General features: G+C 38.8%; 1 protein-coding gene and 1 pseudogene across 2 annotated transcripts; one reads left to right on the forward strand and one right to left on the reverse strand.

Annotated features, from left to right (window-relative positions):
* Positions 1–1,885: 1,885 nt before the first annotated feature.
* On the reverse strand, positions 1,886–10,613 carry LOC125518086 (uncharacterized; annotated as a pseudogene). Its single transcript, XR_015609664.1, has 7 exons — positions 10,332–10,613; positions 9,652–9,893; positions 9,310–9,543; positions 3,737–3,888; positions 2,721–3,203; positions 2,528–2,628; positions 1,886–2,448 (listed from the first exon to the last, which is right to left on the reverse strand). The product of XR_015609664.1 is annotated as an uncharacterized LOC125518086 (transcript).
* Positions 3,728–9,287, forward strand: LOC125525077 (uncharacterized). Its single transcript, XM_087535019.1, has 2 exons — positions 3,728–4,958; positions 8,920–9,287. The coding sequence occupies exons 1-2, from the start codon at positions 3,788–3,790 to the stop codon at positions 8,943–8,945; spliced, it is 1,197 nt and encodes a 398-aa protein (XP_087391145.1). The 5' UTR covers positions 3,728–3,787; the 3' UTR covers positions 8,946–9,287.
* Positions 10,614–14,653: the final 4,040 nt, after the last annotated feature.

Here is a 14,653-nt window from a genome sequence, read left to right on the forward strand (position 1 = left end):
TAATTACTGGTTTTTAGAATAATAGTTTCAAACTCAAACAGTGAAACGTGTGACTTCATGCTCAAGCTAAACTCCTGAGGGTTAATAGTATTTGATATCTTACTATTGTCAGGAAAACAACAAGTGCAGACTTGGAAACGAGGGGGGAATAGAACCCGGAAGTTAAGCGTGCTTAGGCTGGAGTAGTGAGAGGACGGGTGACCGGCCGAGAAGTTAGATGATTTGGAATGATGAGGAGTGATTAGAGATTACAAATTAAATTGAGCAGTGATGAGGAGTGATTAGAAATATAGCAGCCACGTGGAGGGCCTTTAGTCCCGGTTGGTATAAACCGGGACTAAAAGGGGAGGCCTTTAGTACCGATCCTTTAGTCCCGGTTCCAGAACCGGGACTAAAGGCCCTCTAGAACCGAGACAAATGACCATTTTTTTCTACTAGTGAAGATGGTGGATCTTGATGTCATGGTATCGGTGCTCGAGTTGATGTCATGGTGGATGCCCTTCTATCGAATCCCTTTAGAATGTGAGGTTTCTAGCATTGTTTCATGAGGAGGAGCCTCTCTGTTCGTCATCCTTCAGATCTGATTACACAGGGTGGAAATAACAGGGTGCGACTATGGGTATGAACGTGTGCGCTTGTACAATTGGTTGTCTATTCTCAGCGCCAAATAGGAATTGCCTATTCTCAGCATTCCGACGCCGTAGGTTCGAAGAATGTTCACAAATACGAAAAATGTTCGCTGGTTAAAAAGGTATTCATCAACTCAAAAAGTGTTCAACAGAACACAAAAAATCTTCTGAGTTCCAAAAATTATTCTCAAATTTTTTTTAAAAAATTCCAGGTTCAAAACAATTGTTCACGTGCTTCAAAAAATGTATGCAATTTCAAAAATGTTTATTTTGAAAGTGTTTACAAATTTGAAAACAATGTTCAAGAGTTTTAAAAATATTCACGATTTAAAAAATGACATGTGTATACAAAATGTTCATGATTTCAAAAAATGTTGAGTATTAAAAAAATGTTCATGATTTCGAAAGATGTTGCCAAATTTGAAATGTGTTTGCAAATTGGAAAATAAAAATATACTAAAATAGAAAATGATAAAAGGAAGAAGAAAGACAAAGGAAAAGGAAAACAGAAAAGAAATATAAAAACGAAAAGGAAAAAAGATAAAGAAAATATGTAAAAATTCAAAAATCAAAAGAAAAAAAAGATGGTTCAGGAAGGTTCTTGAACGTTCCCAAACCCGGTGGAGATGAAATCCAAAAAAGGCTGGCATACTAATACCCAGTGCGTGAGGGGGGTAAGCGTCAGGTCTCTCGCTGGCGACCTGCGCGGCAAATAGGAATCGTCATGGGTGCAGCTACAGGGAGACGTGGCAACATCACGGAGGAAGCTCACTATAATAGTCGGAGAACTTAAATTTGCAGCTAAAAATGCGCAGAGCTTCAGATGAGTAAAAATGTGAGTGTGTTGAATCGATCCTGATATTAAATCGCCCACAAGACACCAAACATAAGACTATGCAAAAGCAATCTCTAACAAAACTACGGAATTGGGATTTCCCTTTTTCTTTTAGCTGCTTCAATGTATAAGTAACAACCTTGAACACATGGTTGATTAAAACTTGGACGTTGTCTTTAAACTCATGCGTGCAGGAAAGGCAGGACAAGAAGTCTCCTAAATGATCTCTAAAGTACCACAATATGGCAAAGTTTGCATCTTGGATGGTATGTCCAAAATTTAACTTTTTATGTGGCACTATGCCATGATAACACAGGAACAAGAAAATGCCTCAAAATGATCATTAGTAAGCATACCTAATTCCAATTTGATGTGAAAGGAAATTCCGACAAAAAATGTAAACCATGACATTTCCTCATCATAATATGAATGTGTGCAGTATGAAAAAATGGCATTGTAAAAATCACGATTAAAACAACATTGGCAACGTTACAATGTGAGTGTGCTAAATCGTTATATTAATTGGGTCCGCAAGGACAAAAACAAGAGAAATGAAAAGATGTTTGGGCTGCTCGATGGCAGCAGGTGGCAAGCATAGACGAGCCGGCATGACCAACCATCAAGTAATGGTGCCATTCCTTTGGATATCCGTCAACTTAGCGGAATAGCCAACCATCATTATGCTTTCTTCCTCATGCTCTGTATGAACAACCAATTTCACCAGCTTTTGCCCGAACTAACACTTAACTGGATAAACCTTTAAGATCATATGGAGATGCTTCTTTTGAGCCTAGGCCGCCAAACTCGCCGGGTGATGGCTTTTCTTCATAAAGATCTGGCACTTCTTCAGCGTACTGCGACTCTTCTTCCTCGTACTCCGACTCTTCTGTAGAATCCTCTAGGTTTGGGATTGGTTCATAATATAATATGTACTGGTACCTTTCCCACTTTGCAGGGTGCGTGGAAAAACTATCTTTATCGAAACTGCAAAAGAAAGTCATTTTTCTTTTAGCCGCTTCAATATACATTTAACAAGCATGAAACATAGTTGATTAAAACATACATGTTAACTGTAAACTCATGTGTGCAGGAAAGACGGCACAGGAAGTCCCCTAAATGCTCATTAAAGTACCACCATATGGCAATATCTGCATCTTGTATGGTCTGTGGAAAATATACAATTAAATTCCAGATAGCACTATGCCATAATAACACAAGAACATGAAGAAAATGCCTCAAAGAAGTAGTGGCCATACCAGATTTTGATTAGGTTGTGAAAGGAAATTCCGGCAAAAGGTAAACCATGACCATTCGTTCTCATGATATGAAGTCCCCCTCAGGGGCCATAGCCACCACTTATAGAAGTATACCGGATTGAAGTCACGATCGCATTCAGCGATCCAGCCCCAGGTATATGGAGATTGTAGAACGGGTTCCATTGAATCATCGTACTGAAACTGATGTATCTATGCACTTCCGATATAAATCCTTGTCGACTGGTGGATGACATCATGCAAGGGTGATTTCTGATGAATGCCTTGAATGTTTGAGATGACTCAGCACCTGATGGCATTTCCCTCATAGTTTTCAGCAAATGGGCAACGTAAGCTATCTTTGCTTGTGAATAATCCAGTTTCATCATGCACACTTTTTCAAGTACTTTACCCAAAGCTTTAATGTCATCCTTATATCCACTCGGGGTGAAATCCACAGCAAGCGCATGCAACCTCCAATTCCTCCTTCAGGTAACTTTCAGACACATCCTGCTGTTGGGTTTGGAGCAGTTCAGTTTGGTCAGATGGGCAATGATGCTTTGGGTAGTTATCAGTATTCTGGAACTAGCAACTCACCTAATCAACAAGGACAGGGGTATGGTTATACTGGTTTCAATTCAAATCAATCTGGTACTAGCGCTGGGCCTGCAAGTATTGGGAGCAGATCACAGATGACATGCTATAAATGTGAGAATACTGGTCATGCTGTTAAGGATTGTCAGACTGTGTTATTTTGCGTCAACTGCACCAAGGATTCACACCTCTCGCGCAAGTGCTCTTTCCTGTCACAACCTAAGCCTGTTGCCAGTCTGGTTGGTAGTGCTGCTGATGGTTTACAGATGTTCTCAGCAAGGACCGGAAAGAAGCCGGAGCCAGATAAAAACAAGCAGGCCATAGCTATTATTACTGTGAAAAATGCAAGCCTGACTGCGTTACAGCTTGTTAACTCTCTCAGCATGATGTTCCAGTAGGGATGGGAGTGGCAGGCTAAGCCTTACCTCAGAGACAGCTTTTTAGTCAAATTCCCTTCCGTGAATAAAATCGATGAAATGAAGGCGTACAATTTCTTTGGTCTGATTGGAACAACAGCTAATATCAAAGTAGACAGATGGACCAACTCTTCAACTGCAGCTTTCAAACTGTATGTTTGCTGGGTTAGAATAACAGGGGTTCCCGAGACACTGGAGCACTATCAAGGTTTTTGTGAAGCTGGCTCTCTCATTGGTTCAGTTCTGGAACTGGACATGGAGCTCTATAGGCAATGTGGAGTTCTCAGGGCTAAGATTGGAGTTATGGATCCTAGGAAAATACCATCTAGCGCTCCCCTGAATGAAAGTGGTTTTATCTTCAACATATACTTTGAACTGGAAGACATAGTGGAGGAGGGTGGTCCTATGGAGGGTGGTATCTTGGTTAGCTATCCTAGTGGTCCTGATTCATCTCATAACGCTACAGAGAAAAGACCGAGAGAGCAAAGTAACAATGAGGAGGTGGGATGTAGCAAATCTCCCAAACATGGTACTGGGGCTGGAAAGTCGGATAAAGGAAACACTTCAGTTTCATCAGAGGTTGTGATTCCGAGTCAATACGAACTTGATAAGAACATGGTTGCTGAAAATGAGGTGAGGCAAAAATTACTTGACAAAAAGCAGGATGCTGAAAGAGTTCTCTCTGGTGTGGAGCAGGTTAATGCTGAGTTTGCTAATAGCGCTGCTATGTTGGAAGATTTCACAGAAGTGCCTGACAGCCAAAAGGAAGAAGAGTTTGATTGCACTCAAGACCTAGATAACTTTGCTAGGAGGCTTGGGATTAGCACTCAAAAAGTTAAAGAAATCAATGCCAATGTTGAGAGGGAGATGATTGCGGAGGAAAATGAGAATCTGCTACTAGCACAAGATAAGGAAAATAGGAGCCCTTCTCTCATTAGCTCCACTCAGACCGTGACCGCTCCCGAGAGAGAAGTGAATCAGAAGCAAACTCCCTTCTCTCACAAAGTTGACGTATGTTTACAATACCCCTTACAAGACCTGTGTGGTGTCGATGCAGTCAACAAGCAGAAAATGAGGGAGGCTGAAGCTAGAGTTCAAAAAGCAAAAGATAAGGCGGCGCTTGATGAAGCTGCTAGGAGAAGGAGTGAAAGGCATAAGAATAAAGATGAGGGGCAGACTATGGACAAAGCTACCGAAATGGCAAAGAAAAAAAATCTGGAAATGGCACCAGGTACTAATACACCTACTGTTTTAAATACAATGCCTAGTTTCATTTCTCACATCACGCGATGTATTGGTGTTAGTCTAGGTAAAACTCCTGAGGAAATAGATTGTACTATTTCTATGATCAAGAGTTTAGAGAAAAGCAGAAGTGACTTGTTCTTTGCTAATAAGAGAAAAGAAAATGCTAGAAACATGGATTTAGAATCAAAACTAGAGAGTTTTGATCCAGATGATATTAGAAATTTATTATCCGACTCAGATTCTGATGCTGAGGAGGATGAGGAGCTTAGAGATGAATTAGTGTTATTATCTTCGTTGTATAAATCAAGAAATAGAAAGACTGGCACTGGTGGATTCAGTGTTAAGCCTAAGGTTAGATGTGATGTAACAAATGTTACACAAAATTGATCGTTTTTATGGCGGGTCTATTTTGGAATGCAAGAGGGCTGGGTGAGCCTGAAAAGAGAAGATTTCTGAGGGAATCTATCTCGGAGCATAGTTTAGAGTTTATATGTGTGCAAGAAACAAAAAAGAAGGACTTTGATGACTCTTGGTTGGCTGGAGTAAGTGGAAGATTTAATTATATTTGGCTATGGCAGCCCTCTAAAGGTGCTTCTGGAGGGCTGCTTATGGGGGTTCAGGAAGATCTATTTGAGGTAGACGTCTGTATTACAGGGACATACATGACCAGAATGGTTATTATGGATAAAAGATCAGGATTCAAGTGGAATCTGATCAATGTCTATGGAGCTGCTCATGTGAGGAATAAGGAGGAGTTCCTGGTGGAGCTAGTTCAAGCTCTGGGGTACAATAAATTGCCTTGTGTTTTTGGGGGCGATTTTAACTTAATTAGGAGAATTAACGAGAGAAACAAAATTAAAAAGCTTCCAAAATGGTCTTTTTATTTTAATTCTATTATTGAGCATTGGGGCTTAAAAGAATTAGATTTGTCGGGGAGGAGCTATACTTGGTCGAATAATCAGGAGGATCCGCTTTTTGCTAAGTTGGATAGAATTTTAGTTAGCTCTCTTTGGGAGCAGCAATTTCCTTTGGTAACTGTCAGAACCTTGGTGAGAGGGGTTTCCGACCATGCAGCGCTTCTATTACATACAGGGATTAAGTCTACTATTAATCGCAAGCCTTTTAAATTTGAGCTATGCTGGCTGTCTAGAGAAGAGCTCCCTGATATTGTTAATAAAGTCTGGAGTTCCACTGTACGTAGAGGTAGTAGTCTTGATTGGTGGCAGGATTTCATGCGAAAATTAAGGAGAACCCTTAAAGGGTGGAACCTTAATGTAGAGGGTAGATATAGGAGAGATAGAGATGAGATTGCCAATAAGCTTGACTTTTTGGATAAGAAAAGTGAGCTCTCTGGAGTTTCAGAAGCTGACTATGTTTTGAGAAATAAGTTGCAGAATGATTTGAATAAGATCCTTAGGGAAGAGGAGATTAAGTGGTACCAGAGGTCTAAAGAAAAAGATATTAAGGAGGGTGATGGTAATACGAAATACTTCATGATTAAGGCTAGCGGTAGGAAGCGTAGGAGTAAAATTTTCAGATTCATCCAGGATGAGGGGATCATCCAAGGGGATGAGCAGCTCCTTAAATATGCGACTGATTTTTATAAGAAGCTCTTTGGGCCTGTTGAATTGCTTCCCATCTCCTTAAACATTCCTCTAACTGATATGCTTTCCGATGAGGACAAAAGTAAGTTGGCTAGTAAATTTACTTTGGATGAGATAAAAACAGCAGTTTTTTCTATGAGGCATAATAGAGCAGCCTGTCCCGATGGTATGCCTATTGAATTCTTCCAAACCTTTTGGCACCTCATTTGCAATGATTTGCTGAGTCTCTTTCAAGATTTTTATGATGATATGATTGATATTTCTAGGCTAAACTATGGGGTAGTTACATTGTTAGCTAAGGGTCAAGGGGCGGATAGGATTCAGATGTATAGACCTATATGCATGCTCAATGTCCCGTTTAAAATCTTTACCAAAGTCTTAAACAATAGAGCTATGGCTACTGCTCACAAGACGATTTCTAAGGTGCAATCTGCGTTTATCAAAGGACGTTATATTTTAGATAATGTCGCTGTTCTACATGAGACGCTTCACTCACTTCATAAGTCTAAATGCGCTGCTGTTATTTTTAACGTTGATTTTGAGAAAGCTTATGATAAAATTAATTGGGACTTTATGCTTAGTACGCTGAAAATGAAGGGGTTTCCTGATAAATTTATTCGTTGGACGAAAGCGGTTATTCATAATGGGAAAGTAGCTATTACTTTAAATGACTTGATTGGCCCCTATTTTGTTACTAGGAAAGGATTGAGGCAAGGGGACCCGTTCTCCCCCCTATTGTTTAACCTTGCTGCTGATGTTCTTGCTACCCTGGTTCAAAGGGCGCAAGAACAAGGATTTATTAAAGGAATTCTGCCTAGATTGTACGAGGGTGGTCTTACTGTCTTACAATACGCTGATGATACGATTTTCTGCTTTGAAGATGACTTAGAAGGGGCTAGAAACCTTAAAGTCATTCTATGCGTGTTTGAGCACTTGACGGGTTTGAAAATCAATTTCTTAAAAAGTGAAATCCATTGCTTTGGTGCCGCTTTGTTGAAACAAGAAGAATATGCTCAGATTTTCACTTGTGCAGTCGGGGACTTCCCCTTTACTTATTTAGGCCTTCCTTTATATTTTAAAAAGTTGCATAATGCGCATTGGAAACCAGCAGAAGAGAAAATTGAGAAGAAGGCAGCAACCTGGCAAGGGGGTTTGCTTTCAATGGGTGATAGGATTACACTCGCTGAGACTTGTATGAGTAATGTTCCTAGCCATTTGCTTTCTTTTTTAAAACTACCTAAAGGTGTAGGCAAGAGAATGGACTTTGTTCGTGCTCGTATGGTTTGGCAAGAAAGCGATGGAGTGAGAAAGTATCACTTAGTCAAGTGGGTGGACGTATGCCAACCTAGAGACCAGGGGGGTCTGGGGATTACTAATTTGGAGATTAAAAACATCAGCCTCTTATGTAAGTGGTTATGGAGATTAGAGAATGAGGAAGGGGATTGGCAGGAAATGATTAGAGCCAAATATTTGAGTAGGAAAACTCTGGTTCAATGTGAAGCATCTCGGGGTAATTCCCATTTTTGGAATGGGTTGTTGAGTATAAAGGATATCTTCTATTCTTGCTGTCAAAGGGTGGTGGGTGATGGTTGTAAGACGAGATTTTGGGAGGACACATGGCTGGGGAGAAAGCCACTTTGTCAACTTTTCCCCCGCTTGTATAATTTAACTTTCTGTCAACATGTTACTGTTGCTAAAGTCTTTAACCAGGATTTTGATTGTATTAGATTTAGGAGATGTCTTTGTGGAGAAACTCTTAAAATGTGGAATGAATTACTTGATATGTGTAGTCAGGTTACTCTGTCGGAGGAGCCTGACAGAGTTAAATGGCTTTTAACTAAATCTGGATCCTTCTCGGTTAAGTCGCTTTATCATTACCTTATAGCTAGAGTTGTTGCTTTTCCTTTTAAACTTCTTTGGAGGATGAGAATACCTCTAAAAGTAAAAGCGTTTATATGGTTAGTGATCAAAGGGAGGATCCTAACCAAGGATAACTTATCTAGACGAGGGTGGAAAGGACCAAATTTCTGCGAGTTTTGTGGCGTTTCTGAGAGCATTGATCATCTATTCTTTTCGTGCTCTTGTGCTAGGTTTTTATGGAATGTGATATGTGGTACACTAGGTAACCCGAAAATACCTTTATCTTTCTTTGATCTTTGTCAAAACTGGATACCATCCTATTCTGGAAAAGATAGGGCTATTGTTTCTATTGGTGCTGCTGCTTTGATATGGACAATTTGGAAAACAAGGAACAAATCCTGTTTTCAACGTGTTTTCCTTTCAAATCCTATCAATGTAATATTTACCCTGTGTTCTTTGTTGGATTCATGGATGATTCTACAGAGAAAAGGTGTGCAAAAAATGCTTAGGGAGGTTTCCAAGAGGCTATCTCGGGTAGCAAATGAAGTCTACAGAAGAACATATGGGTGGAATCCTTCTGCGCTAAGACTGGGTTTTGTGTCTACCTGAAATTGGGCGGTTCTGTAGTATGTTCTGGTTTTAGATTTGCCTATTGCTTTGGCTGATGTGCAATCTGTAAAAAGATATTTAAAAGTCTGTTCTCTCTCCGGTAGTGGGTGATTTGGCATCCTATAGATATGGTTATATGTCTAGGATGTAGGTTGCTTATCAGTTGATGAGGTGATGCATCAGGTCTGATGGAAAAAAGTGGTGTGGTGGTTGTATCTAGACTTCTATTTTCTTAATGAAAATGGGGGCCATGTGGCCCTTTTATCGGAAAAAAAAATCAATCATGTAAGTATCTGTCGATGGTACGTATATGATATTGTTACAATCAAATTTACCAGCAAAACACTTGTTCCCTGTGTGATACAAGGATACCATTTCAAACAATTTTTGAAATGTCTGTCTCCCCAGCTTACTTAACACAGATGTTAATCCCTTTGTCTCGAGCCATTCATTTTTGGACGGCAGTTCATTCATCCGGTCCAAAAAGGACATATAGTCCTGTTGAAGATAGGGCCTATAAGAATTCTTATTTAAATATATCATAGACCAACTATATATGATTCTCCAACATATATAATAGCTATGTGCAGTCATGTATCTACTTACTTTCCAGGGCCACCACCATGAATCGCAGCGAATGTTGTAATTGTAGAGCCGGGGACAACACCTTCAAGTGATTCTTCCAAGAGCAATCTTCTTTGTTTAACCTCATCCCAACAATGAGCCACGAACTTGAATAGAATATAGTTGCCTTGCGAGAATGCCGAATATACGGCCGATTCTAGGGTAGATTCACGAGTTACTTGAACAGATATGAGTTGCCCACCAATACGAACGAATAACTAGAACTACATACGACACAAATAAATAAATAAAACTTAAATGGATATGTATGAACAAACCAAAGTATATGAAAAACCGAAGGGCCCCTGGGCTAGAAGCCTAGACTGAGAAGTTGCAATGAAAAAACGGTAAAAAGAAATTAAAATAGGCAACTAAGCAGTTAACGCCATGAAACATGCGTAACTTTTTCATATCTATTGATCCCATGGCCACATCAAGATGATACAACTCAGCGCTGAGCTCACTCACTGTCCTTTGCAAAGGGATCAATTAGCAGCTCGCAGAGAAATTAAGGGCAAATTAACTAGCTAGCTAGACTAGAAGAGTTGTGCTGGCAAAAAGTTTGACATGTTGCTGCACCTTGCTCTGCTCATCCATACTACTCCTACTAATTAACCACAGCCAAATCTATCAGCCCACACACAAAACCAATCATTCAGTACCTGTGAAGAAGAAGGCGTGCCGGAGTCAACGCACTCCGTCATGTCCGCTCCGACCAGCTCCCACGGCGCCCCAACCAGGGCGGACTTTCTTCCCTTTCTCTGAGCAGAGAAGAATCCACCCATTTTTCCTCTCTCAAGAGAAATAATTCCAGACTCTTCTTCAGCTCCTCCTTAAGCTGTCGATCAGTAATTCCAAAGAACAAAAACCGGAGGAAAAAGGTCCACGCTTGGTGTGTAAATTAATATTCCCATAAGCCGGCCATCTGCCATGGGGGCCATGAAAGCTGCAGCTTAATTTCTCTTTGGCACTCAGCTTTCCCGCGAGTTTATTAATAACCAGTAAAGTGGACCTGGTAAGTATTTTGCGTTGGAGACCTTATCCAATCCAAGATTGCTTACAAATTGATGTGTGGAAAAAGATATACAATTGCAACGTGCTGAAATTCAACAACGGAGTACTTTGGTACACATACTGCTGCATTTTTTTTTTGACGTGCACATATCCTGCTGCTAGTTGTTCTTTGTCTCCATAATGAAATCCATTAAAGATAGAAACCATTGACCAAACAGAAACAAGAAGTATACATCCTGTGAATAGGACTTGGTCATCCTACGTACCTCAAATATTCTAAATGTATATATCTCCACTCTTATAAAAATAGAGTTGGTGATGATGGTGTGCCCGCCATCCTGCAATATAGGCCGTTCGATTTATATCTGACGGATAGGAAGGAAACTATGACAATTTTGTAAAAAGATACCCACACCCCTCTCCATATTTGCAAATAAGGCCTTCCCTCGTTTATCATTTTCTCCCACAAGATAAACTACTCATACAAATGCATCTTGATGTTCCGTGCAACGTATGGGCATCTTGCTAGTTATTAAAAACACTTAACGTAAACCATTTGAAAAGCATTAATCAAGTATTTGAAAAATGTAAAATGTGTATAGAAAAAATGTTTCTCATATATAAAGAAAACAATATCGGAACTTTGATCATGTATATAGAAAATGTTAATAAAAACTGTTCCTGGTGTATACAGAAAATATACATTGTGTCTGAGAAAACACTGTTGCCATTAAAGAAGTTAAGTGGGTAGTTGAAAAAATTTAACCATGTATTTAAAAAAGCGTTCAAAATTTGTATTTGAGAAAATATGTACATTGTGTATTTGAAAAATGTTGAACGTGTGTCAACAAATATGTTTCACATGTACACTTAAAATGTACATTGCGTACCGAACAAAGTAGACATGTGCTGAAGAAAAGAAATAACTGATGAAAACCAACAAAGAAAAATGAAGAAAACCAACGAATACCCGAAGAAACAAATAAAACTAGAAAACAGTCAATGAAGATAAATGCAAAAGAATGGAAACAATGAAAACGGAAAAAGTAACAAAGGAAAATAAAAATGAAAAAAAATAAACCCAAAGAAAAACATAGAAATTTAGAAAGAAAAGGAAAAACACGTGAAACTGAAAAAGAAACAAAGAAACCAGAGAAATCATAAGAAAAACAAAGGAAACCAACAATAAAACAAAGAAAAAATGAAGGAACTAACGAAATCAGAAAAAGAAACAAAGGAAACCAAATAAAATAGAAAAAACCAAAGAAAACCACTGCAAAACAGTGAAAACTAGTGAAAACTGAGAAACAAACAAAGAAAAATGAACAAAACCAGATGAAAACCAAAAAAGAAGAAAAGAAAACCAAAGAGAAAAAGCTAGTGAAAACCAAGAAAGAAATAAAGAAAACCAACAAGAAATGAAGAAAAAAGAAATCCATTAAAGATAGAAACCATTGACCAAACAGAAATAAGAAGTATACATCCTGTGAATAGGACTTGTTCATCCTACGTACCTCAAATATTCTGAATGTATATATCCCCACTCTTATAAAAACATAGTTGGTGATGATGGTGTGCCCGCCATCCTACAATATAGGCCGTTCGATTTATATCTGACGGATAGGAGGGAAACTATGACAATTTTGTAAAAAGATACCCACACCCCTCTCCATATTTGCAAATAAGGCCTTCCCTCGTTTATCATTTTCTCCCATAAGATAAACTACTCATACAAATGCATCTTGATGTTCCGTGCAACGTATGGGCATCTTGCTAGTTATTAAAAACACTTAAAGTAAACCATTTGAAAAGCATTAATCAAGTATTTGAAAAATGTAAAATGTGTATAGAAAAAATGTTTCTCATATATAAAGAAAACAATATCGGAACTTTGATCATGTATATAGAAAATGTTAATAAAAACGGTTCCTGGTGTATACAGAAAATATACATTGTGTCTGAGAAAACATTGTTGCCATTAAAGAAGTTAAGTGGGTAGTTAAAAAAATTTAACCATGTATTTAAAAAAGTGTTCAAAATTTGTATTTGAGAAAATATGTACATTGTGTATTTGAAAAATGTTGAATGTGTGTCAACAAATATGTTTCACATGTACACTTAAAATGTACATTGCGTACCGAACAAAGTAGACATGTGCTGAAGAAAAGAAATAACTGATGAAAACCAACAAAGAAAAATGAAGAAAACCAACGAATACCCGAAGAAACAAATAAAACCAGAAAACAACCAATGAAGATAAATGCAAAAGAATGGAAACAATGAAAACGGAAAAAGTAACAAAGGAAAATAAAAATGAAAAAATAAACCCAAAGAAAAACATAGAAATTTAGAAAGAAAAGGAAAAACACGTGAAACTGAAAAAGAAACAAAGAAACCAGAGAAATCATAAGAAAAACAAAGGAAACCAACAATAAAACAAAGAAAAAATGAAGGAACTAACGAAATCAGAAAAAGAAACAAAGGAAACCAAATAAAATAGAAAAAACCAAAGAAAACCACTGCAAAAGAGTGAAAACTGAGAAACAAACAAAGAAAAATGAACAAAACCAGATGAAAACCAAAAAAGAAACAAAGAAGACCAAAGAGAAAAAGCTAGTGAAAACCAAGAAAGAAATAAAGAAAACCAACAAGAAATGAAGAAAAAAGAAAACAAATCATTGAAAACTGATAAGGAAACAAAGAAACCAACATAAAACAGACAAAAACAGTGAAGAAATAAAAATACCAAAAAGAAAAAAGTATCATGAAGAAAAAAGTATCATGACCGACTGACAGGCGCGGAGCCAAATTAACAGCCTGGTCTCTCGGCCTCAAACAACTGGCAATGACAACTAATGTTTGAGAAAATGTTGTCGATGAAATGTGGACAGGGACTAGCAGGAGATCCCAAACGGTACCAAAGTTGTTGGCTGGTAAGTCTTGCCGGTTCTGAAGTTCCTAGATGCAGCCATCCATTGCAGCCGAGCCACCAATGTCCTGATTGTTCATACACAATTTCAGTGATAGCACCACCAAAAGATGATTGCAGTTATCTGCTAGCTACGACTAATCAAACCGGTGCTCATTTTCTCTCGTAACTAACACAGGCCTTGCCAAAACTTCATAATATATATACAACTAAAGTGCTCATTCATCATACATGAGATAGATAAGCTGAGCAATCTAACCTGCCGGTAGCTACTGAACCAACAGTATGAACATTAATTCACACGTACCTCCAGAAGATATTCAATCTAACATGATGAAAATTCCTGATGATCTGAAGCTACACATAGAAGTGTACAACAGAGCAGGGAAGGAGCAACTAGAAAGACCAGCTCAGACATCGAATGCCAATCATAAATTCGCATGAGCAGCTGTAAATAAAAATGAACAGATCTGAAGCAGCAGACCCAACAAAAGTTTCATCATGCAAGAAAACTGGCCGTGGCACATGGAACACTGCATCAGGATTCAGGTATGAAACCCAAGTACTGCAATACATCACATAACTAGTTACCGGGGTGAATCGTAAAACAGAACTTCAGTTACATGGTGTGTAAGAGCACACAAGAGATAAATATTACAAACTTTACGAACATAGTATTACGTAGTCCAAGAGAGGGTAGCAGAACAATACAACAATAAAAAGATGCATATTAGACACTACTTTCGGCAATTGTTCCATCAATGAATAATAGCAAGAACAAAAAGATAACTCGCAACACAAGTACAGAGTCCACCGTTAGTGATAGTGGCACCAGAGCACAGGAGGTGGTGGAGAGCGAGAGGGCAATGCAGCACCAGCCTGTCAGAGCATCTCCAAGAGCGCAACAGGTGGCAGCAAGGTACGTCCGCATGAAGGTCACCACGGCAGCGGCAGCTACGCCACGGTTCCAGTGTTCATCGGAGGCGGCAGCACCAGCATGAAATGCATCATCAGCAGTTCAGCACGTACCGGTACAGCGGA

This window comes from Triticum urartu, chromosome 7A (assembly GCF_056163025.1).
Source record: "Triticum urartu cultivar PI428250 chromosome 7A, HENAU_Tu73, whole genome shotgun sequence".
Classification (NCBI taxonomy): Eukaryota; Viridiplantae; Streptophyta; class Magnoliopsida; order Poales; family Poaceae; genus Triticum; species Triticum urartu.